At 40.5% G+C, this 23,025-nt stretch overlaps 1 protein-coding gene and 1 long non-coding RNA gene across 9 annotated transcripts in view; one reads left to right on the forward strand and one right to left on the reverse strand.

The window, feature by feature from the left end:
- The window catches only part of FARS2 (phenylalanyl-tRNA synthetase 2, mitochondrial), a 380,087-nt gene that overhangs the window by 99,373 nt on the left and 257,689 nt on the right, over positions 1-23,025 (forward strand). For all 8 annotated transcript variants that reach the window (XM_065584915.1, XM_065584913.1, XM_065584914.1 and 5 more), the window contains one exon: positions 19,198-19,357. In XM_065584915.1, the coding sequence (XP_065440987.1) occupies positions 19,198-19,357 (160 nt within the window). The remainder of the gene's footprint in view (positions 1-19,197; positions 19,358-23,025) is intronic.
- LOC135981620 (uncharacterized) lies at positions 97-21,182 on the reverse strand. Its single transcript, XR_010598736.1, has 3 exons — positions 21,145-21,182; positions 6,391-6,520; positions 97-6,065 (listed from the first exon to the last, which is right to left on the reverse strand). It is a non-coding gene; the product is annotated as an uncharacterized LOC135981620 (long non-coding RNA).

Raw genomic sequence — 23,025 nt, forward strand, 5'->3', positions numbered from 1 at the left:
AAACAAATTAGGATATAATGAGGTAAAACAGCGCTCCACGGGGGCGGGGCTGCGCACTCCGGCGGATCAAAGCAAGTTCAATATAACGCGGTTTCAACTATAATGCGGTAAGATTTTTTGGCTCCCGAGGACAGCGTTATATCAGGGTAGAGATGTATTCATAGAAATGGACACATAAAACTAATTATGAAACAGTCATGGACACAATCAAAGCACATTTGCAGTTTTTATTCAAACATGTTTATTAATTTTTTTAATATTTGCCTAAAGTATTGTATGAATTAATGCTTATGAAGGGAGGTAATAGAAGTGGCAGGAACTAGAATACTGTAAGGCTCTGCTAATGCACCTCAATTCTGAATGTAAAATACGCTAGTTATTCTTATTCTGACTCACGCAGCAGCAAATAATTTTTTTTTAAGATATAGACAAAATTTGCAGTATGGGCTGCAAAGACAACACAATGCTCATTTTCATTTTTGATCTTTAATACTACAAATTAAAATCCAAGACTATAGAAATGAAATATTGCATATATAATGATATCCTCAATAAAGGTCTAATCAGGCATTCTTTAGTGTGGCATGTTTTGTATTAATACAGTGGATCAGGGGAATGAATATGGCCATTATGTACTGAAGATCTTGTTAAGACAGCAACATGAAAAAGTAAAAAATCAAAACTGGAATTCAGTTTCTTCTGTAACAGAGGAGAGTGAGTGATGGATTTGAGAGTCTAGAAGAGACAGTTTCTGTTCCAAACAGTGTGCAGTCTGCTATGTGAAGGAGGTGTTTGGTGTGTAGTGGGGTTTCATTGGAAGGCATCTCCCAGAGAAGGGGAAAATAAAACTAAAAATACAATTTATTATGGTTTGTTCCTTTTCTGAAAAAAGGACCTCAGTGTGTTGTCTACACTCACAGCACTGCAGTGGCATAGGTGCACCGCTGCAACTGTAGCACTGAGTGAAGACACTGCCTATGCCGTCGGCGTAGGTACTCCATTTCCCTGAGAGCCGGTAGCTATGTCGATGGGAGAAGCCCTCCCACTAACATAGTGCTCTCTACACCAAGAGCTCAGTTGCTATAACATAAGCAGGTAGTATAGACCAGGGCTCAGAGAAGATGTCTCTCATCTGAACAGAGTCTCCGCCTATCATTTTTTATCTATATATACAAATATATAAAATCTCATGATTTTCCATCTGTCATGTGATTTGCAAAGTCTTTGGATTAGCAACATTAGCATAACTCCATAGTAACTCTAACTCAGGAACCAATCCATGCAACAAACCTCGATGCCAACTCTGCCCACATATTTACACCAGCGACACCATCACAGGACCTAACCAGATCAGCTACAACATCACCGGTTCATTCACCTGCACATCCACCAATGTAATATATGCCATCATGTGCCAGCAATGCCCCTCTGCTATGTACATTGGCCAAACTGAACAATCCCTACGTAAAAAGATAAATGGACACAAGTCAGATATTAGGAATGGCAATATACAAAAACCTGTAGGAGAACACTTCAACCTCCCTGGACACACAATAGCAGATTTAAAGGTAGCCATCCTGCAGCAAAAAAACTTCAGGACCAGACTTCAAAGAGAAACTGCTGAACTTCAGTTCATTTGCAAATTTGACACCATCAGCTCAGGATTAAACAAAGACTGTGAATGGCTATCCAACTACAGAAGCAGTTTCTCCTCCCTTGGTGTTCACACCTCAACTGCTAGAAGAAGGCCTCATCCTCCCTGATTGAACTAACCTCGTTATCTCTAGACTGATTCTTGCCTGTATATTTATACCTGCCTCTGGAAATTTCCACTACATGCATCTGACGAAGTGGGTATTCACCCACGAAAGCTTATGCTCCAATACATCTGTTAGTCTATAAGGTGCCACAGGACTCTTTGTCGCCTTTTAGCATAACTGCAATAAGACTAGAACTGACCATTTTTAATTCTGATCCCCAAAGATTTATTCATACTTTTCTACATAAAAATGAAAGAGAGATGCACTCCTTGATGTACAGGGATCAATGTGTACAATTCCACACATACTGAAATGTTTGATTAAGCCCCCCTTAGATTTCATGTATTTTAGCTACCAGAGGGAGCCAATACAAACTCAGTATCACAAAACATTTCAATTGACAACAAATGCTAATTAAAAATTACATGTCTTAGAGCGTTCAAAATATTTTTTCTCGATTATACCAAGCTTTGTATAATTTTGGTGCGGAATAGAAACGGCGATGTAGTAATTCTTCCTCCAGTTCAATATCCTAGCTCCATCAGTGGTCAAAGTCCCATAAAGTACACTGATGCTAACATCTGAAGGCTATAGATAGGGACATTTGGAGGGAAAAATAGGGATACATCTGTAGTCTCCATTGAAATGTATTGGAGCAGATGGTGAATTTGTTGCTAAGACACAATGGAGAATTTTAAAACTTTGCTAAAAATAGGGATTCTCTCTCCAAATCAGGGACAGTTGGCATCTATGTATTGCTCCTAATTGTGCAGTTCTGTATAATTGTGGGAGAATTACTTCCTGACCACAGCTGGTGGTTTGTATATCCTCAAGCATGAAAACTGTTATCCCAGGTAATATAACTACAAAGGCTATTCTTATTTATAGAAAAGTCTCTACTTTTTTTTTTTTTTTTGGTATCTTACTAAGATGTTCATTGTAATTACATCCCATGACACTAAACTGGGAGGATAGGTAGATACGCTGGAGGGTAGGGATAGGATACAGAGGAACCTAGACAAATTAGAGGATTGGGCCAAAAGAAATCTGATGAGGTTCAACAAGAACAAGTGCAGAGTTCTGCACTTAGGACGGAAGAATCCCATGCACTGCTACAGACTAGGGACTGAATGGCTAGGCAGCAGTTCTGCAGAAAAGGACCTAGGGGTTACAGTGGACAAGAAGCTGGATATGAGTCAACCGCGTGCCCTTGTTGCCAAGAAGGCTAACAGCATTTTGGGCTGTATAAGTAGGGTCATTGCCAGCAGATCAAGGGACGTGATCATTCACCTCTATTCGACATTGGTATGGCCTCATCTGGAGTACTGTGTCCAGTTTTGGGCCCCACACTACAAGAAGGATGTGGAAAAATTGGAGAGAGTCCAGCAGAGGGCAACAAAAATGATTAGAGGGGCTGGAACACATTACTTATGAGCAGGGCCAGCGCTTCCACTAGGCGACCCTAGGCGGTCGCCTAGGGCGGCAGGATTTGGGGGGCGGCATTTTGCCGTCCTTGGTGGAAATTCGGCGGTGGGGGGGTCCTTCCGCTCCGAGTCTTTGGCGGAAATTCGGCGGCGGGTCCTTCACTCGCTCCGGGAAGTGCCCCGAAGACGCGGAGCAGAAGGACCCCCGCCGCCGAATGCTCAGAGGAGGAACGCTGCTGCCTAGGGCGTCAAAAACCCTGGCGCTGCTCCTGCTTATGAGGAGAGGTTGAGGGAATTGGGATTGTTTAGTCTGCAGAAGAGAAGAATGAGGGGGGATTTGATAGCAGCTTTCAACTACCTGAAAGGGGGTTCCAAAGAGGATGGATCTAGACTGTTCTCAGTGGTACCAGATGACAGAACAAGGAGTAATGGTCTCAAGTTGCAGTGGGGGAAATTTAGGTTGGATATTAGGAAAAACTTTTTCACTAGGAGGGTGGTGAAGCACTGGAATGGGTTACCTAGGGAGGTGGTGGAATCTCCTTCCTTAGAGGTTTTTAAGGCCCGGCTTGACAAAGCCCTGGCTGGGATGATTTAGTTGGGGATTGGTCCTGCTTTGTGCCAGGGATTGGACTAGATGACCTCCTGAGATTCCCTTCCTAGCCTGATATTCTATGATATTAATTATACTGTATATCATATAAAAAGTCATTTCCTTTTATCTGTTTTAAATGTTGTCTCCTAATTTAGCCAAGTGCCCTTTTGTTTTTGTTTTATAGATTGAGATAGATGGGAACATCCAATTAGCCTTCTCTAGGGTTACCATACGTCCGGATTTTCGTGGACGTGTCCAGCTTTTTGGTCCTCAAATCCCCGTCCGGGAGGAATTTCCAAAAAGCCGAACATGTCCGGGAAAATAGGGAGGCATGGTATGGGGACGCCGAGTGCGAATGGCTGCAGCAAAACTTACAACTCCCGCGATCTGCCGATCTGCCAGGGCACAGAGGTGGCAGGTGGCATCCGAGCGCGCAGCCGCCTCCTCCCCGGGCTCCAACTTTCCCGGCTCCCGCCGCTCTCCACTGTGGCGGGGGCCGAAGCAACTTCCCCAGCGCAGCAGCAGTTGGAGCCCGGGGGGCAGGAGGGAGGAGGGGGAATGCGGGGTGCTCAGGGGAGGGGGTAGAGTTGGGGCGGGGACTTTGGGGAAGGGGTTGGAATAGGGGTGGGGAAGGGGCGGAGTTGGGGTGGGGCGGGGGCGGAGAAGGGGCGGAGTTGGGACGGGGCTGGGGCCCCCGTGGAGTGTCCTCTTTTTTCAGTGTTGAAATTTGATAACCCTGCCTTCTCTGGACAATTATATTTTCTACACACCTCTATTTTCTCTTCTCTCCTCTTGTTTTCCCCTTGCCATATTAAAAAGTGCGGGCCTCATTCTGTTTTCCCTTGCAGTACACCAATGTAAACCTGAGTAAGTTCTCCAAAATCTGTGGATTTACTCCAGTGTAAAAAGAGTGTCAAATAATTGAGTCTTGTGAGTCAATTCAGACTTTCATCAGATGAAAGCCCCATGCTGCCTCTAATATATTTTGTTTCCCATTTCTGAACCATATCTGTTTCAGCTCTCAGATGTCTGTTTAGAGAATGAGGCCTATATTTTCTAAAGTGGGCACATACTTTTGCATGTGTCTGACTTGCACTTAAACAGCTGCTAAAAGTGCACAAGTTGGGGTTATGTGCATTCATTGGTACATGTGCTCTCAAATCTCCAACTTTAGCAGCACATGTGCTTTTTTAGAAATGTGGGCTTAAGTGACCAAAGTTGAATATAGCATTCCATTTCAGATGCACCATTGCTTTATATATTGTGGCATTTTCCATGGCCAAAATATTGATGGCCTTATTTGTTCTTTTTTCAGGTGTGGTTTGTTTCCCTCCACGCCCCTACCCCCCCCATCTGTATTAAGGCCATATTTTCCTCATGGGGGTGTTGTGAGATTTATTGTACTTATGTTATTATTCATGTAATTAATGTTTAAATACATGAAGGGCCTCAGGTTTTCTTTCAAGACAGTAGGTTATAGATGGGGAGGAAGTCTGTACATTTTCATTTTTTTTGGCAATAAGCAGTTTATCTGCCATAGTTAACTGAGAACACAACTATCCTGTATAGCTCTAACAGCAGGATTTTGTGAGAAGACCCTTGACAAGTAGGTAAAAGGAATTAGCAGCATATCTAGGTCTGTGATTTTTAAAAAATAATGTGTTTAACAGAGTTCTAAAAACCTTGAGGTTTTGAACAAGCCCACTGCTGATGATACCGGGGGCTTTGCTGGCTGGCCACATTCCTGAGAGCAACCTGAATGGGTCGCGGGATCAATGTCATTTAACTTTATGGGAATTAGGTAGCCTCACCAGCAGTTTGGTCTGTGTGTCTGATAGTGGTAGATGTGGAACAACATGGTTTGTTTCTCAGATTCAGATTCTCTCGCCTCCCCCCGTCCCTCCCCCCTCCGCCCGACTTCCTAAATACCAGTTGGGAAAATGAATATGTTTTGAATTGAAGAAAAGGGAGGCCAGACATTTAAATATTATCAATAGAAGCATTTTCTACTGTAGAAGCTTCCCAATATTTGATTTCTGATTCTCAGCTGGTTTTCTGTGGAATTCATATTTTGACACGGAGGTTTTGCAAAGCACGTTGTTTGAAAATACCAGTAGCTAAGGTGAGTTTATGATCAGATAACTTCAGTTATTCTGGAATCTATTACCCTGGAAAAATAGGGATATATGAACTGCTACTATTTGAATTGTGATGAGATTTTGTGTCACTTCATATTCATTCAGCCCTTCATCAACATCGGCTTTCTTTTCCAGATCCTTAAAGTAAAGCCTGTTGGGGAGAAAGTAAGTTGTAGTTAATCTTAATTTTGTCTATGAGTGTCAGCTCAAAGTGTGGGCAGTTGAGACATGTCTTCTCGTTTTCCATCCAGTGTGTTATAGGAGGAGGATCAAAACAGTTATATAGAGTTATCAGTGAGGAAATTTAGAATTTGGAGACTCCAACCCCCATTGTTTGGGGACCACATGGAGCGCCCCGTGGAAGTCTACTTTTTGTTCTAAGTAATTTCTTAAACAATGTTACTGGTTTTTAAAATAATCTGTTCATGTGATTGGAAGCATGACAGGAATGAGGAAAGGTAAATATTTCAACTTACCTTTTTCATAATGGGAATGAGGTGTTGCTCCCCCACTTGGTCAAAGAACCTCAAAATCTAGGAACACAGTAAGCCTCAGATGTGAGTGCAGAGCAGGACTGGCTGGCATTGTCTGAGCCGTGGCATCCAGCTTAAAAAAAAAATTAGAGGATAGTAGCAGTACAACTTTCTTAATGTCCTCAAATTTGTTCTGGAGTGATGCTCTTAAGGGATTAAAACTTCTTTATTTTTCATCCTCACTCAATCAAGGGCCTCTGTTAAGATTGCCAACAAGGGTTCCAGTCAATGCCAATTTTGTGATGTAGGGCTACCACTTAAATGTAATGCATATTCATGATTGGCAGGGGTTGGACTATGCATTCTTATCCACATGAGTGGCATCTCCTGATTGGGGAGAAGGGACAGGGAACAGAAGGGGAGGAGATAAAAGAGGAACAGTGACATGAAAGAAAAATGTTTTCAGTGGACATTCCCTCTGTAATGGGCGCTTCTCCCTGGCTAACAAGTCTTGGCTAAAATATCTATCTTATTGTGCGGTACAATGGATGAAAAGACTGATTTAAAAATAGGCTTCATTTGGTACCAACTTCCCACAGGAATGTGAACATAAGAATGGCCATACTGGGTCAGACCAAAGGTCCATCAAGCCCAATATCCTGTCTTCCAACAGTGGCCAATGCCATGTGCTTCAGAAGGAATTAATAGAACAGGCAATCATGGAGTGATCCATCACCTGTTGTCCACTCCCAGCTTCTGACAAACAGAGGCTAGGGACACTCAGAGCATGGTGTTGCATCCCAACTTGAATAATTGTTCAGCATCCCAGGGTTAGCAGGGGCACCCAAACTCGAGTCCCCTTATTTTAACACAGGTTGGCAGGATATTCTCTGTGTGGGGTCCAAGATTCTTGAACCCACCCTTTGGTCCGAAATAGCCAAAAATTTGGTAACTTTCCAGGCACTCTGCAGAAGACACCTGTTTGTCAAGGTCTTGGAGAAGGCTGAGGGTGTGCTTCCTAGATGATGAAGTGCTACAGCCTATTGGCTGGTCGAGTTCCTGTAGAACTTATTTCAGTGCGGCTGAGGTTTAATTTAATTGTACATATTGTATGATTTTCACACTTTTTGGGGCATGCAGGCTGAGCCTCACCTTGTTACCATCTTCCCTCCAGCACAAGGGAGTCCTGCTCATACTAGCTAGGTGTAAGCTCCCTAACCCAGCCAGCCCTGTCCTTGCCTTGCAAGTTGACAATAAATGCACCCCAGCTCCCAAGTCCGTTAAATGTATCCCCCTGTGGTATCCAGCTCCTGATCACTGGATGCCCACAGAAATCCCAGATCCTCTGTTTTCAAAGGAGCAGCTTACAGGTTTTACCTTAGAGCGCTGTCCCTGTATTATGTACAGCACTTGAGTTAAATTATAAATAAAGCCCCACTTAATATGCGATACTGTGGATCCCACAATATTAAGATTCCACCACAATTTTGATTTTAATTACTTTGCACAGTACACAATTTTGCATACATTTTGAGGTTTGCAACCACACTTTTTCCCCATTAGTACAGTAGCACCCCATTTATCCAAGCTGATAGCAGCAGGACTCCTGCGGTCACCCCCACGCATTAATGACTGTAATATAGTTGCAGCGAAATGTCTGGGTATAAAAAAAAAAATAAGCAGGCATAATACTTGAGTGTTTATATCATTCCAGCAAATTTTTCTTAAAGAAATAGGTCTTCTCTTGCTTTTCCAAATTACCACAATTAATAAAGGTCCATTATTACTGATCTGCAATTTTCCATGACTTGTCTGCAATTCAGCTGCAATTATTTGACAATCATCCTGTGATTCAAGTAGGGCCTTAATTATAAAACAAAAGGAAATTTATTTAAGAAAGAAAAGAGATTCAAATAAAAACCGGTATGAGAGATGGGAACAAATGGTTACATATTAAACAACATCATAACATGCTTTCTAGAGACTAAACTTAACTAACAAGGCATTCTCCTGTCTCCTACAAGATAGCTTACCCCATGTTCTTTCCCCAGCATTTGCAGCCAGTTTGGTTGAGTCCTCTTCTTGTAAGATCAAGCCTGTAGGCAGTTTGTCCCACCAGATTAAAGGAACCCCGTGGTTCATCTGACCCCTAGAAATAGTCCCCCAAATCATAGTTTTAGTTTGCAAACAGGATAACCGCCTGTAGTTTATTTTTTTCCCTGTGTGCTTCTTTCATGCTGATTTGACTTCTCTTTATTAGCTTTTGACTCAATATGTAAATGGGCCTCCGTTGTAAAGGTTACAATACTTAATTTACACATAGCCAGAGAGAGAAATGTTTCTGGTGGAATGATTCTGGGGTGTGTCACTTTACGTGTTTTAAGAACATAATTTTTGTACAGATACATAACTCCACAGATATCATCTGTACATACATCTCACAATGATTGTGATGAACAGTATGACACGGGCTTTCATTAGAGACCTTACATTATGCTGTTTGAGCTGTAAATATCAGACTATGGGGATCTCTGTCACCCTTATGCACCCTTTATGCCCTCTGCCAGTTAACATAATGAGGTCCCTGGGTCACAATGATTAATTATGTTAGAGCACCTAGGACCTTGGATAGGCATCTTTATTATTTTAAATATAAATAAATAAAATAAATGTTTGGAACTCCCATCTTACTCAGAAGTCAGTTCAAAATCAAAGTATGTATTTCAAGACAAATTTATCAAACAGATGTACCAGCTTCTTTAATCAGGAGACAAAAAGCAAGTTTCATCCACAGGTGTATTTGAAAAGGTTTAGTTTGTTAAAGAAATGAAGAATTATAGCATTATGAACCTGAAATCCATCATTATGAGTCTGGTACCCTTTGAATATGATAGCTTTTTCTATGTTATTCCAAGCGGCATACTTAGTCTTCCTTTAAAGAAACATTTTGGCTAGATTTAAAAAAAAATAAAAATAAAATTTGTTTCCTGTATTTGGAGGAATGAAGACTGAAGCTTCCAGAGATTAAGAAAGCTGAGCAGGCTTACTGTCTGAAATGATTTTTGTTGCTCTCTTCCCAAGCCAAAAGCTTGTCAGTGAGCAGCATAGAGTACTCCATTATTAACACACTGGCTCATGCATCTTCTCAGTGATTGACTCTGCTTAGATTGGGTGTGATTGCACAAGTTTTGTTGTGTCAGAGACTACTTGGGATGGCAGGAAGTTTTCTTGTTGATGCACCAGCTCCAGATAAATGTCATTGCTAATCCATCAGTTTATAAAATACAGTATATTTTAAAAAATATGAAAATGCTTCGATATTGGTAAGTGGATTTAGAGTACAGCTGCTTGTTTATTTATAGGGATATTGTCAAGATTGGTAAATCAATTTTTTTTCTTGTGTCTTTTAGAAAACTATAATTTTGTATAGGAAGAAGTTTAAATTTTTTTATTTTTTCCTTTCACAAAAATAAGTTATTAGCTCAATACATACGAATAACCTTTCAATAATAAACCGATGTGTAAATATGGTAGAAAAATTGGTAAGGAAACAGATGTTTTTAACTTTCCAATTGGCTATGTATTTAAAATCAGAGAGGAACAGTAGGCAGAATACTATGACATTGTCAGTGCCCCTTTTAATCAGGGTTTCCTTAATCTTTGCCATCCTAACATCACTGATAGATTAGGTGTTCTCTATTAATCTATGTAGAGTTGACCAAAAATTAGGGGGGAAATTGAAATTTTTTCTTAAATGGAAAAATGTCACATTTTTCACAAAAATCAAAAATTGTTGGTGAGCTCCAAAATTGTGTCTATTTATCTAATTAGTCTAATCTAGGTTTTTATATCAGATTCATCACCGTGGTATCTGAACATCCAAGTGACAGGTAGATATTCTTAAGTAGTGTATTCAGAAAGAACTTAGACTCATTGGAGCGTTGAGTGAATATGCTGAAATGGAATTCTCACTCAGTTAGAACAAGGGATACTATACAACTCCCTTTACTGTGAATAAATGGCAATTCTCGGGTTATTTGTTGACCATACAAGGTATGTCTACACTGCAGCTGGGAAGGTATACCCTTGCGGTAATGGGACTCAAATTAGCACTCTAAAAATTGCAATGTGGATGTTCCGATTTGAGCGGAAGCTCAGTCTCTCAAGCCCATCCAACCTCTAGGCTTCAGAGCCTGAACTCTGTTCTAAGCCAGAGCAGCCACATTGTTATTTTTAGCCGCTAGCTTGAGCCCCACTAGTGCAAGTCTGTCTTCCTGGGCTGAGAGGCTCGCACCAAGCTGCAGTGTAGATGACATACCCACAGAATGCTGATTATTATTATTTTTTTTGTTCTCTCCCTGGTGGAGGGTACTTATTACGTAATCTTAACACAGGGATTTGCATAATCACTATACAGCTGGTGAAAAAAATTCTCTATAACCATATGTGGATAATGTAAATTCCTTCATTTTGATTGGCTACTGTAAATCCCTGCCAATAGAATTGGCTTCTGACCTGAGAAGTCCCTCTTCGTAAGCACACAATAAGTATGGCTAACTCAACTTCTAAGCCCTTCTCCCATCTAGTCACCCCACCGAGCCCCATATTCTAATTACAGTTTAATTAAACAGGAGTTTCTCTTGGTGATGAAGACTAAGCCTTCCATAAGGGTAAAGTGGAGTAGGGAGGAAGACAGGCAGACTGTGAAGAAGTGCTGTGACAGGGCATCCATAAATATAAGGAGCCAGTCAGAGCACAGGGTGTATTGCTGGGGAACACATTACAGTATAATGAAGGTATCACTTTCAAGTAAACTTGTTAGTAGCTGTTCCTGACCTAATGAACATTGAGACAAAAGGATTCCATTATCACCTCCCATGTTTAAATGCCTCATTGTATCAGGGCCCTAATGTGTGTAATTTTGCTTATGCCAGGATGCTATTTTGATGAACACCTTGGATTAGCTGGACAGAAATCTATTTATCTAACCCAGGTTTTTATACTGCATTCAAAACCATGTTATCTAAGTGCCATGTTTGTTGGCAAGACAAGAGATGTCAGGATTTAAAACAATATAAATTCAAACATGTTGTGATGGGTTTCCCCCGGGGTGCCACCTGGAACTGGGGTACCACTGAGCCCCCTGACCACCAGCCTGGGCTCCCTCTCACACTGTACTGCTGTGACAAGCTACAAAGCCCTCCAGCCTGTACTTAAACCAGCATACGTATAGGTAGGGGCACACCCAGCTGCGGTTATAAGTAGGCTCTCTGACCAGCCCCTGTATAGGAAGGCTGCTCCCAGGTCCTCAGGCATGTACCCCCTCTGGAGTATAAACTCAAAATTATACCATCTTGCGCTGCACAGGGAACTTCACAGCGTAAGCTCATAAAATTTGCCCCCTCCCTCAATGTGGAGAGGAATATTCAACAGCCTTTTGCCCCTGAGTTTTGATTCCCACACAATGGTTTAGATAAAGCAAAAACAAATTTATTGACTACAAAAGATAGATTTTAACTGATTATAAGTGATAGCAAACGGATCAAAACAGATTACCTAGCAAATAAACAAAAAATGCAAACTAAGCTTAATATACTAAATAGATTGGATATGAATTAGCAGATTCTCACCCTAAGAAATGATACAGGCAGGCTGCAGGTGCTTAAGGGGCAAGCTACACTTGCTTTACAGCTTGGAATCACCAGGTGTTTCAGTCACAGACTAAAAATCCCTTTAACCTGGGTCCAGCACTTCCCCCAGTCCAGTCTTTGTTCCTCAGGTGTTTCTGGGAGTCTTCTTCTGTGGGGAGTGAAGAACCGCAGATGATGTCACTCCTTGCCTTATATAGCTTTTGCATATGGCGGGAACCCTTTGTTCCAGTATGTCCAGACCAGTCTGTGGAAAAACACTGACATCCCAAGATAGAATCTAGAGACATGGGGTCACATCACAAGTCTTTGTAGAGTCGTAGCAGCCATTACTCGGAGGCTGTCTGTAGCGTTCACAGGAAGGCTCCCCAGGTGGGCGATAAGCTTCTCCTAAGGCCCATTGTTTTTTCCTAATGGCTCATTGCCCTGAATAGGCCCTTCCCCAACCAGCCATCTAGACTGAAAGCGTCTTGTCTAGTGAGCATTACCCAGGTGTAACTACATTTGAAATACAGACACATAGTCAATATTCATAGCTTCAGATATAAAAGTGATACATGCATACAAATAGGATAATAATATTCAGCAAATCATAACCTTTTCAGTGACATCTCACATGACTTATCTGCCATAAAATGCATCATAATTATGTCATAATCATATAATAACATCACTATGAAGAATGTGGGGTGCAGTGTCACACATGTTTACTAAACTCTTAGCTTTTGCTTTAATACTGTTACACAAACATTGAATCACACACCCAGGTTTAATTAAATAAGGGTGGGCTACAAACTGTTTAATTGTTTTAAACTGGTCAACTTTTTGATGAGAAAAAACAGGTTGATCAATGCTATAAAAGATTTTAAAGAAATGTAGCCCCATTTTTATTTTTTGTATAATAATTAGTATCTTCTGGCCATCTGAGGTTACCAATGTTGACTTACTTCCTGCTATTGCCTATTCTGATCTGACTAGTACAGTGGTTCTCAAAGCCGGTCCGCCGCTTGTTCAGGGAAACCCGCTGGCGGGCTGGGCCGGTTTATTTACCTGCTGCGTCCTCAGGTTCAGCCGATCGCAGCTCCCACTGGCCACGGTTTGCCGCTCCAGGCCAATGGGGGCTGCAGAAAGCACATCCCTCGGCCCGCGCTGTTTCCCGCAGCCCCCATTGGCCTAGAGTGGCGAACCACGGCCAGTGGGAGTCGCGATTGGACAAAGCTGCGGACGCGGCAGGTAAACAAACCGGCCCGGCCCGCCAGGGGTTTTCCCTGAACAAGCTGTGGACGGCTCTGAGAACCACTGACTAGTAGACATCATGCCATATGGTTAAATCACCTAATTCCTCCTTCCTTTTTAATGACTGAATTAGCTGGCTGTACTGATACATACTGGAAGAATGTGTATCTGTCCTGCAGGATAATGCAATATGTTTGGCTTTCAAAATTAAATAGAAAGACTTCATGTCATGACACAAGATAGACACACAGTTGTTTATTACATCACTAAACCAAACCTTTATTCTTCTGCTTGTAAAATTAAGTGGACAGGTTATAATAAAATGGTCTGTTTTTCACAATCTACTCTGAAAGAGTAAACATACATGACATGACTGCAGCTTGGACGTGCTAATGTTGTATGTGAAATTATTAAAATATATCCATGTGATCTGATGCAGAAGTTCTCTGGCATAAAAGTTTAGAATAGGCACTAAAATGGGTGAGACTGTAGGTCATTCTCCATCCTATTCAGTAGTTAGCTTCCCTGGGCTTGTTTACACACACACACACAAGTTGCACTGCTTTACTTATACTGGTATAATTAAAGCAGTACACCCCTCCTAGTGTGGACGTAGTTATACTGGTAAAAATGTGCTTATACCAGGATAGCTTAGGCTGGGTCTACACTACCCGCCTGAATCGGCCGGTAGAAATCGACCTCTCGGGGATCGATTTATCGCGTCCCGTTGGGACGGGACAATCGATCCCCGAATTGACGCTCTTACTCCACCAGTGGAGGTGGGAGTAAGCGCCGTCGACGGGAAGCCGCAGAGGTCAATTTTGCCACCGTCCCTACAGCGGGGTAAGTCGGCTGCGATACCTCGAATTCAGCTAGCTGAATTTGTGTATCTTAAATCGGACCCCCCCCCCCCCCGTAGTGTAGATGTAGCCTTATTCTGGTACAGGAAGGGGAATAACTATACCAATATAAGGCACTTTTTGTAATGATATAACTTGAATCCACATTAGGACTTGTACCGATATAACTATAAAAAAGTCACATCCTTGAGGCCTTAGTGAAATAATTATACTGTTACAAGAACTGTGTGTAGATCAGGCTTCTATGGAACATGCCAGCAAGGATGCTAATTAGTGCATATCCTAATGGTGGCATTTTGCAATATGGCAGCTTGCCAGTCAAGAACTACATTTAATCCATTTCACATATGCCAGTACAAAAGATTTCCCTCACCCCCAGTTAAATTAGTGGAGCTGCATGTGATTCCCTTGGAAGGAGTAAACAAACTGACTTGGGCACCAGGCGTCCCATCAAGCTGCAGAGCTCCTGGATGATTGAATTTATGTATTTTAAGAGGTTTTGTGAACATGTTTTAATGTTATATCTGAATTAATAATTAAGTGGCAAAAAATGACATTAATGCAGAGTTAAGGTTGCTTGGTGGTATATTGTCTCCTTGCAGTAGGTTGAGTTGAGGAAAACTCAAACTTATGAAAACCAGGAAATGCACGGTTAAGGTTGCACAGTTAACTCTACCCTTTTTCGTCAATGCCCCAGTACGCCCCAATACACACAGACCTTTATTCTGCCACCCCCACAGTTGCTGAAATGTACAACCTCTTTCCCCTCCCCTACCACCCATCGCCATTTATCCCACTTCCCAAAGCTCCCCTCCCTTTGCTGCAGCCCCAAACCCATTCCCTCTATTTCCCCACTCCTCCACCCTTAATACCACTCTTCTCCCAGGAAGCATTCATGTCTAACGTTTCCCCAAAGACTTGGATTACATCCCCCCATGACTCTCAAATTGTAGCAACCTCCAGTCACTTAGTCCAAAACTCCTTGTGTCTTAGGTGGGAGCATGTGATTAATTTATCCTTAATGATGATAATTGAAGGGTGAATCAGTCATCCATCTCAACGAGGTTTGAGATTCATCTAATTATTAGTACCTCTAAGTTCAACAGTATAAGACAGCAGAAGAGACCATTTGGATTTTAGAGCACTTACAAGAGTCAAGTTTTAAAGCACATAAAGTGGCAGGAATGGAACCCTCTAGCCATATTGGTGCATACACACAGTAAAAAAAAAAAATGTATATTTTCTTAAATACTATTATCAGTGTGGGTTCCCCAAAGATTTAGTGGTGCTGTGCACTACCTTGGGTATAACTTGACAGACTGTGACCCACATCACTTCAATAGTTTGAGGTCTTGAGGGAGGGGGGTTGGGGGGGGGGAAGAGAGAGAGAGAAGAGGTGACTTGAATTCTGCACAAAAAATTCCCCAACTGGGTTTTGGTTTTTCTTTCTTTTCTTTTCTTTTTTTTTTAATGGCTGTTTTTTTCCCCCCCAGGGTTCATATCTCTGCAGCTCTTAGCTTAAATGACCCCAGATTACACTACAGTTTTAGTGTTCTAGCTCTGTGTGAGTTGGGAATCACAGCCCTAGCTCTTAGTGTAGACATAGCCTTAGAGTTTTAGATGATTGATCTGTGCAGCTAGTGGTAAGGTCAAGTGGATGCTGTGGTGGAGACAATTTGTTTTGTTTGGGCAATGCAGAAAAAATGCCAGCGGGGAAAAGGGTGTTTTTTAACTTTCAAATAGTCACTTGCAAGATGAATCTCTTGTTCTTATTTCAAAGCGCAATAAATAATTTTTAAAGCTGCTGCCTTTCTTTTGGTTAGAGTGATGAGTACTCATTTTATTTGCTATTTTCTTTTTTCCTCTTTTCCTTTTTTCCTGTGACATGCTGAACACAACATAGGAATCTGACGTTGGGTTCTTTTTTCTGTTTCCCAACCACGTAACTTCCTGACTTGTAATATTAGACCAGTTCAGGTGGTACTGTAGTGGGTTTTTTTCCACTCACGGTCCCAATCTTGGCTGCTAATTTTCCTAATAATTAAATTCAAACTTCCCCTGTTCAGCATTACATCTGTGATATTTGTGCTAGAAATTAGCCTTGATTAATTGTGACCTGCATTTGAAAGTCAGCAGTGGTTTATTAGAACTTCTAAAAAAGCATTTTACAAGGTTTTTTTGTTTATTTATTTTGTTAACTCTATGGGCATTCGTGAACTGTTAAGGATACTGTTCATAGTACATTTTGAGTTCAAGACACGTTTGCTGGGATAGATCAAATGGGCCAATCACAATGCATATTTTCTGTGCCTTTGATCGGCTGAGTATATCTAATGTAGTCAGGAGGGTCAGTAGAAGCCATTTCACTTGGTTTCACAAGGGGAGAGGTTGACCTGGAAAATCAAACAGGCAGGAAGTGGGAAGAAGTACATCTGCTGGTCCCTATGTGTCTCTGACACTAACAGGCAGTTGCCTAGTACATTGTTACCTTCTGTGATTCTCTACTTATTGTGTACTGTCTTGTTTTATATTTTGGTTCCCATAATAATTATAGGACAGTTTTATAATAACTTTGATCTCAGAAAAATGTACATTGTTGCATCAGAAGCCTGCTTCTTTTCCAGTTCTTGTGAGACAGCAAACACTGCAAATATCAGAAAAGTGTCAACATTGACTTTTGCTTATGGATTTACAAGAAGAATTGATCATGGGAAAACTTTCTGAACATCAGGGATTTGAATCCATGCAAACTGGTTATGATGCACAATATTTACAAGGCTGTTTGTTACCCTACTTGAAAGGGTTTGCATTCTGCTGCTGGGCATCTTCAGTATAACAGCTTCATGTCTACATTAACCCTGTAGCAAAGTGAGCTAAAATTGCGACTTCTACTCCATAGCTAGCTGCTGTTATGGGCATGAGTATGTTGTATTATGTAAACTTCTGTTCCAGGAAAAGTGTTAACCTCCAAGTTTCCCCTTGTTCCATCTGTTAAAAGTTCAAGGAATCTACCATCAATCTTTATTACCTGAGTCATCAGGCTGGATGAGAGGGGCTGTGTACACAAGGATATATGTGCATATTTCTTTGCCCTCTCTCCACCCGTATACCCGTATATTTATTGTTGTCATGCCTCTCAGCTTTCAGATCTTCCACAGTGTGACACCGGCAATCAAATTGTTTGACAGGTGAGAGATATACAGATCACCTGTGGTTGATTACACTTTGTGTGCCTTTATTGAGATTTTAATGGTTTTTAACTTTAAAACCTTGTTTTAAGTATGTTTTAAAGTAAGTAATTAGTTTAAAAAAAAAGAAAACTGGAATAATAAATAGGTCATCGGTAGGGTATGATTCCTGGATTTTCAGATCCCAAGGACAGCGCTCTATTACTCAAGCTACAAAGAATATATTATTTTTGTTGTGGACAAGGCATGCCAGAAGGACACTACACATATTTAGCAATTGGGTTACACAGCTGTTTGGTAGGCAGTGCAGTATATTGAGACTTGGATTCCTGAATTCTGTTCCTGGCTCTGGGAGGGGAGTGTTGTGTAGTGGCTAGAACCGTGGCTATAGACCAGATAGACAAGTATGCTGACTGGGCATAGTAATTTGAAAGACAATGTGTCTTGGGTCTTCTTTGTTAGAGACCTGGGTTCTATTCTCAGTGCTGCCTGAAATGACCTTGTGCTGCCTTGCAGTTAATTTATTTGTAGAACAGGGAAAGCAATTTGACTGCCTTCTATAATGTGTATAAACTGTGCTGAAGAATAAGAGTGGTGAAGTATAGAAATATAAACAGCAGTAAGTAGAAGTGAAATCTGAACTTCTTGCTTTCAGCTGAGTGCACTTTCCCATAGGGTACAAAGTACTTTGTGGAGGGGAGTCTCTCACACACACTCAACCACCCATCCCGCCTGCTTCCCTTTGTGGTGCAATGGAAGAGACAATTGGATTCAGCCACTAGGTGATACACATGAGAGGTCTGCTGATTTTTAGGTAATCCATTTGGAAGGCAGGTGCAATATTAAGGGCAGGCACATTCTATTGTGGCTATTCTAAATGTGGCTTAAATTCTAGCATGACCTGCAGGTCTCTTTGGGAAGAATCAAAGTGTTTTTATTAGGGATGGGTCAATCACACAAAGTTTGAGATCTTGGAAACTATTTCTGGGTTTCCAAAGCTAGCTTATGTTTATAGTCTTTCATTTATATGAAATTTTTTCATAGATTTTTATTGAGTGTTTTAATTTTGAAAATTTTTTCAAGCTACAACAAATTTTATTATATATTAATATTATGATATAACTTAGATGTACTACACTGTGTTCTCTGTTTTGGGTACTCTTATTTATCATGATAACTTCTGAAGTAACAAAATGGTTTAAAAATTTATTTGTGACTCTCCCATCCCAAACAGATTGATTTAATTTGTTACTATAAATAAACAGATTTATGAATCTCTCACCTACAAATAGATTTCTGTAATTAGTAGCTATAAATAATCGTAGTGTACAGAATCAAGTTGTAAAGCTCAGTTGATTGAATGTTTGATAGTTCATCTTACTGTTTAAAGAATGGAATTTGTAACAAATTTTAAATAAAAATAAAAAAACTGTGAGGTTTCAAACATCATGTATCTTTCAACTAGAAACTCCAGCTCCTCTTACATTTTTCCTTACTTTTGGTTACAGCTTTGAAGTGTTTGACTCTGCTCTGGAAAGTGATTTTTAAGATGCAGTGTTTTTATTGCCTCTTGATTTCCATAACAAATATGCTCAGTCTATAAATAAATAGATGTTTTTCTAACTGCTATCCCTGCAAACTCAACCTGGGTCTTGAGAGTCAGGCTGGGTTTTTTTCTTGTATATTTGTTGGTATCATCGTCCATAATAAAGATTCTTCAGGAAAAAAATATGCCCACAATTACACCAATACAAAACCATAATCTTTAAATTTCCATTTCATGCTGAAGACTCAGCAGCTGAACTCCTTACTAGAGTCAATAAAACTTCATTAAAAAGTCACTAATACAGAACAATGTGCTTTGTTTTATTGGTTTAGTTGTTCAGCAACATCAAAGATGGAGAAAGTTTACAGTTGTTTGAGCAAGGGCATCGCACAGCACACAAGCAGGAGACACACACCATGGAGGCAGTGCGGCTGGTGGAATTCAATCTAAAACAAGTGCTCACAAAGCTTGTGACTAATCTCTTTGGTGATGGTAAGTATTGCAATGTGGTGTTAGACCCTTTCACCTAGTCTACTGGTGGGCAGGCATGGATCCAAGTTTTTGAGAACGGTTATGCAGCATAATAAAAGAGAGAGAGCCAGGGAGAGCTGTTGGGACCTGTCATGGCACTAAAACAGCTGCATTTGTTTTTAAAAAGTCTATTGATTGCTCTTTTTGATATAATCAGTAATTTTATATACAATTACATATTGTGTGTATGTTATTACATCCACTCTGTCCAAGAAGTAACATGAAAGTTCCCCATAGCTTAATAAACTAGACTCTGTAACTGAGTGGAGGCTGTCCACCATTTGCTGTTTCGAGGTTATAGAGTGTGTGTGTATGAATAAGAATGGTTTTTAATAACAGTTACTATACTGAAGTTTATTCTGCAGCAGGTTAGGGGGAGGCCAGATGAACATTAGAAAAAACATTCTTAAATAAATAGTTGCTAAACCTGCAGACTGAAACTTTAAATTACTAGATTCCCTACTCATTTTGATCTATCAATGAGGTTATTCTCTTTCTCCCTCCCTCCCTCCCCATTTTTCGGGAACATAAAGACATAGCGTATGGTCAGGAACTTATAAGAATTAAGTCCTTTTCCTCTCTCCTGTCTTTCACTCTCCAGCTCTTCTCTGATTACTTCCAGCTCAGTTGTCAGTGAAAACAGAACAATAAAGTAAGGTGGCACCAAAGGAACAAAATCCGTGCTATGTAGTTTATTATGTAGACATACAATATGGGCACAGTGCAAAAGATCTTGGATAAGTTCAAATAAATTCTGCCTGTCACAGCATTTATCTTTGAATGTTTATTCTGCTGTCCAACTTATCGTATGTTTTTTGTTTACTTTTCTGCCTCAGAAACGCAAATGTCCCTCAGATTTTAATTTTGAATTTGAAATGGATTTTACTTTGTTGCTTCTGTAGAAAAATGATGTAATTTTTCTTTTTGTTGAAATAGAATTATACTGTAAGGTCCCACATTCAGTTGCTTAAGGTCCCACATTCAGTTGCATGCTCTCTCTCTCTCTCTCGCTCTCTCTCTCTCTCTCTCTCTCACACATACACACACACTTTTGTTTATTATTGCTGCTTTTCATAAATCACTTAGGTTGTATTCTTTACAGATTATGAAGTCGGCAAAACCTCTCAGTTGAGTTACACATTCTATCAAGTGGGATAACAATTCATAAGCACTGGAGCTATAGCAAGCTTCTGAGGTATCTTACTGCCATACATGTCATTAAATAACATAAGTTGCTTAAAGTCTATCCTTTTGTGAAAGCTAAATGACTATATCAGGTCTTTATTTTATCTCTCGAAGTCTTTCCTCTGGTTTTATTGATCACTGGCAAAACAATCATAAATATTAGAATAGGAAAAGACCTAGAATATTAAGTCATCTTGTTCGCATTCTTGACAATATATGATGGTTCCTTTTGTTACATTTTCTAGTGTTTTGTCTTGTCGAATTTTACATTTCCCAAATTATATGCCTTCCACCTCTTCCAATAGAAGAAGGAAGCTTGTCAGGGAGCTTTTCCGGATATTCAGCCTAGATTTCCGCTTTCTTAATTTCCTTCCGTTCCTTCTAGTTACTGTGTATGTCCTCTCGTAATACAGTAATTAATTTCTCTCACTCTGCATTTATACTCTTCAGATGTTTGAAGATTGTTGTGTGCCCACTTAGTCATCATTGCACCAAGCTACACGTACTACGTACCAAGCTATTTTAATCTTTCCTCATGCAGTAAATCAGTCTCTCCTGCTTACCGATCTTTTTTGTTGCCCTCCTTTGAACTCTCTTCAGTGTCCAGAGCTGAATGCAGTATTTCAGGAGTGGGCTGACCAGAGAGGAACTATTATTTTTTTGCTCTGTGACTTGTTGCTCTGCATAAATAGCCCAAAGTTCATTGGCCTTTTTTGTTGCCACATCTCATTGTAAACTCATAACTAATTTGCTGCCAAGTACTTTCACCTTTACTCCTTTGCAGATTCCTTCCTCACTCAATATCTTTATTTCAGATTATTTCCCCCTGATCTGTTAGATTGCATTTTCCTAAGCCAACTCTCATTTTATGTGTTGCCCGTATTTCTAACCACTCTAGGCCCCTTCATATTACCTCTAATCTTTGCAGAACTTTCCAGTTTATTATAATCAGTGTTGTTTGCTACCATTTCTGACTAATTAGTGAAGATGTTAAGTAAGACTGATCTAATACTGACCCATTCAACACCTCATAAATGTCTTTCCCCAAGTCAGTCCTGATTATGTGGGTCCTACATAAATGCTGACTTTTAAAAACAACCCTTGTGCTGAAAAATGTTCAGCACATTCAGCTCATTCGTGCCTGAGTTCAGGACAGACATATGAAACAACAAATGGAAAACTTTGGCATGAATGGAATCCTGTCATTGCAATGGAAGAAATGTCCCTCCCCTGCATGAGGATGGAATGATCCTTATGGAGAAAGTCCCATTTAAAGATACAAAACTGGGAAGAATTCTGTACAACTTGTATGCCCTTTTGAATAATTGACCAGTCCTCAAGGTGATTCAAATCAGTTCAAGTGTCCAGCTGTTCCCCTGTCACCAGTCTCTACAGAGAGATGTATTCTTTAGAGTTCTTTAGAGGCTGTATTACCATACAGAATTTATTTTGCTAATAAGGGACATAAAAGGACCTGTGTCCAAAAATATGCTTGTTTCTGTACCTCTAGTATAGTAGGAACATATGCTTCTGGGAGTTTGGACACATCAGAAGGCAGAAATGAGATGTCAGGCAAGGACATTGCTAGTTTGGTCCTGTAGCATCATGGGAAGCTGCCACCTGTCCCCACAGCAGGTGATGAGTGAAAATGAATGTGTTGATTTCTGCTTGGGCTGCTAGCTACATGGTGGTTTCCATAGTGGTTATAGTATGGGCTACCATAATTGGTGTTCTGCTCATGAACAGTAGTGGGGGGCAAGTGTCTCCCATGTGGAGACTAACTGCAAATTTAAATATACTGGTGAGCATATTTAGTATGCCTCCAGTTATGTGGTATGCTGCCTCTAAGGTGTTCAGCCCATTTCTCTTTGCAGAATAGCCATTTCTGCTATTTCCCTGTCAATTCATAAAAAGAACAGGAGTACTTGTGGCACCTTAGAGACTAACAAATGTATTTGAGCATAAGCTTTCATGGGCTACAGCCCACTTCATCAGATGCATAGAATGGAACATATAGTAAGAAGATATATATACATACAGAGAACATGAAAAAGTGGAAGTAGCCATACCAACTGTAAGGGGCTAATTAATTAAGATGAGCTATTATCAGCAGGAGAAAAAAAACTTTTTTAGTGATAATCAAGATGGCCCATTTTAGACAGTTGACAGGAAGGTGTGAGGATACTTAACATGGGGAAATAGGTTCAATATGTGTAATGACCCAGCCACTTGCAGTCCATCAACTAGATACCATTAACTTAGGTTTGAATAGCAACTAGGAGTTAATGCAGCCTGCTCTCCTCATAGAAGGTTGACCAATATTCCACAAAGCCAAAAAGTGCAACTCTACACCACTCGCCATCAGTTCATTTCCAGAATCTTCTGCCTTGTGTCTTCCTTTGCCCGTGGGGCAGGAAGAATCTCTGAGAAGATTTCTTGGACAT

Source organism: Chrysemys picta, chromosome 2 (assembly GCF_011386835.1).
Source record: "Chrysemys picta bellii isolate R12L10 chromosome 2, ASM1138683v2, whole genome shotgun sequence".
In the NCBI taxonomy this organism is placed as follows: domain Eukaryota; kingdom Metazoa; phylum Chordata; order Testudines; family Emydidae; genus Chrysemys; species Chrysemys picta.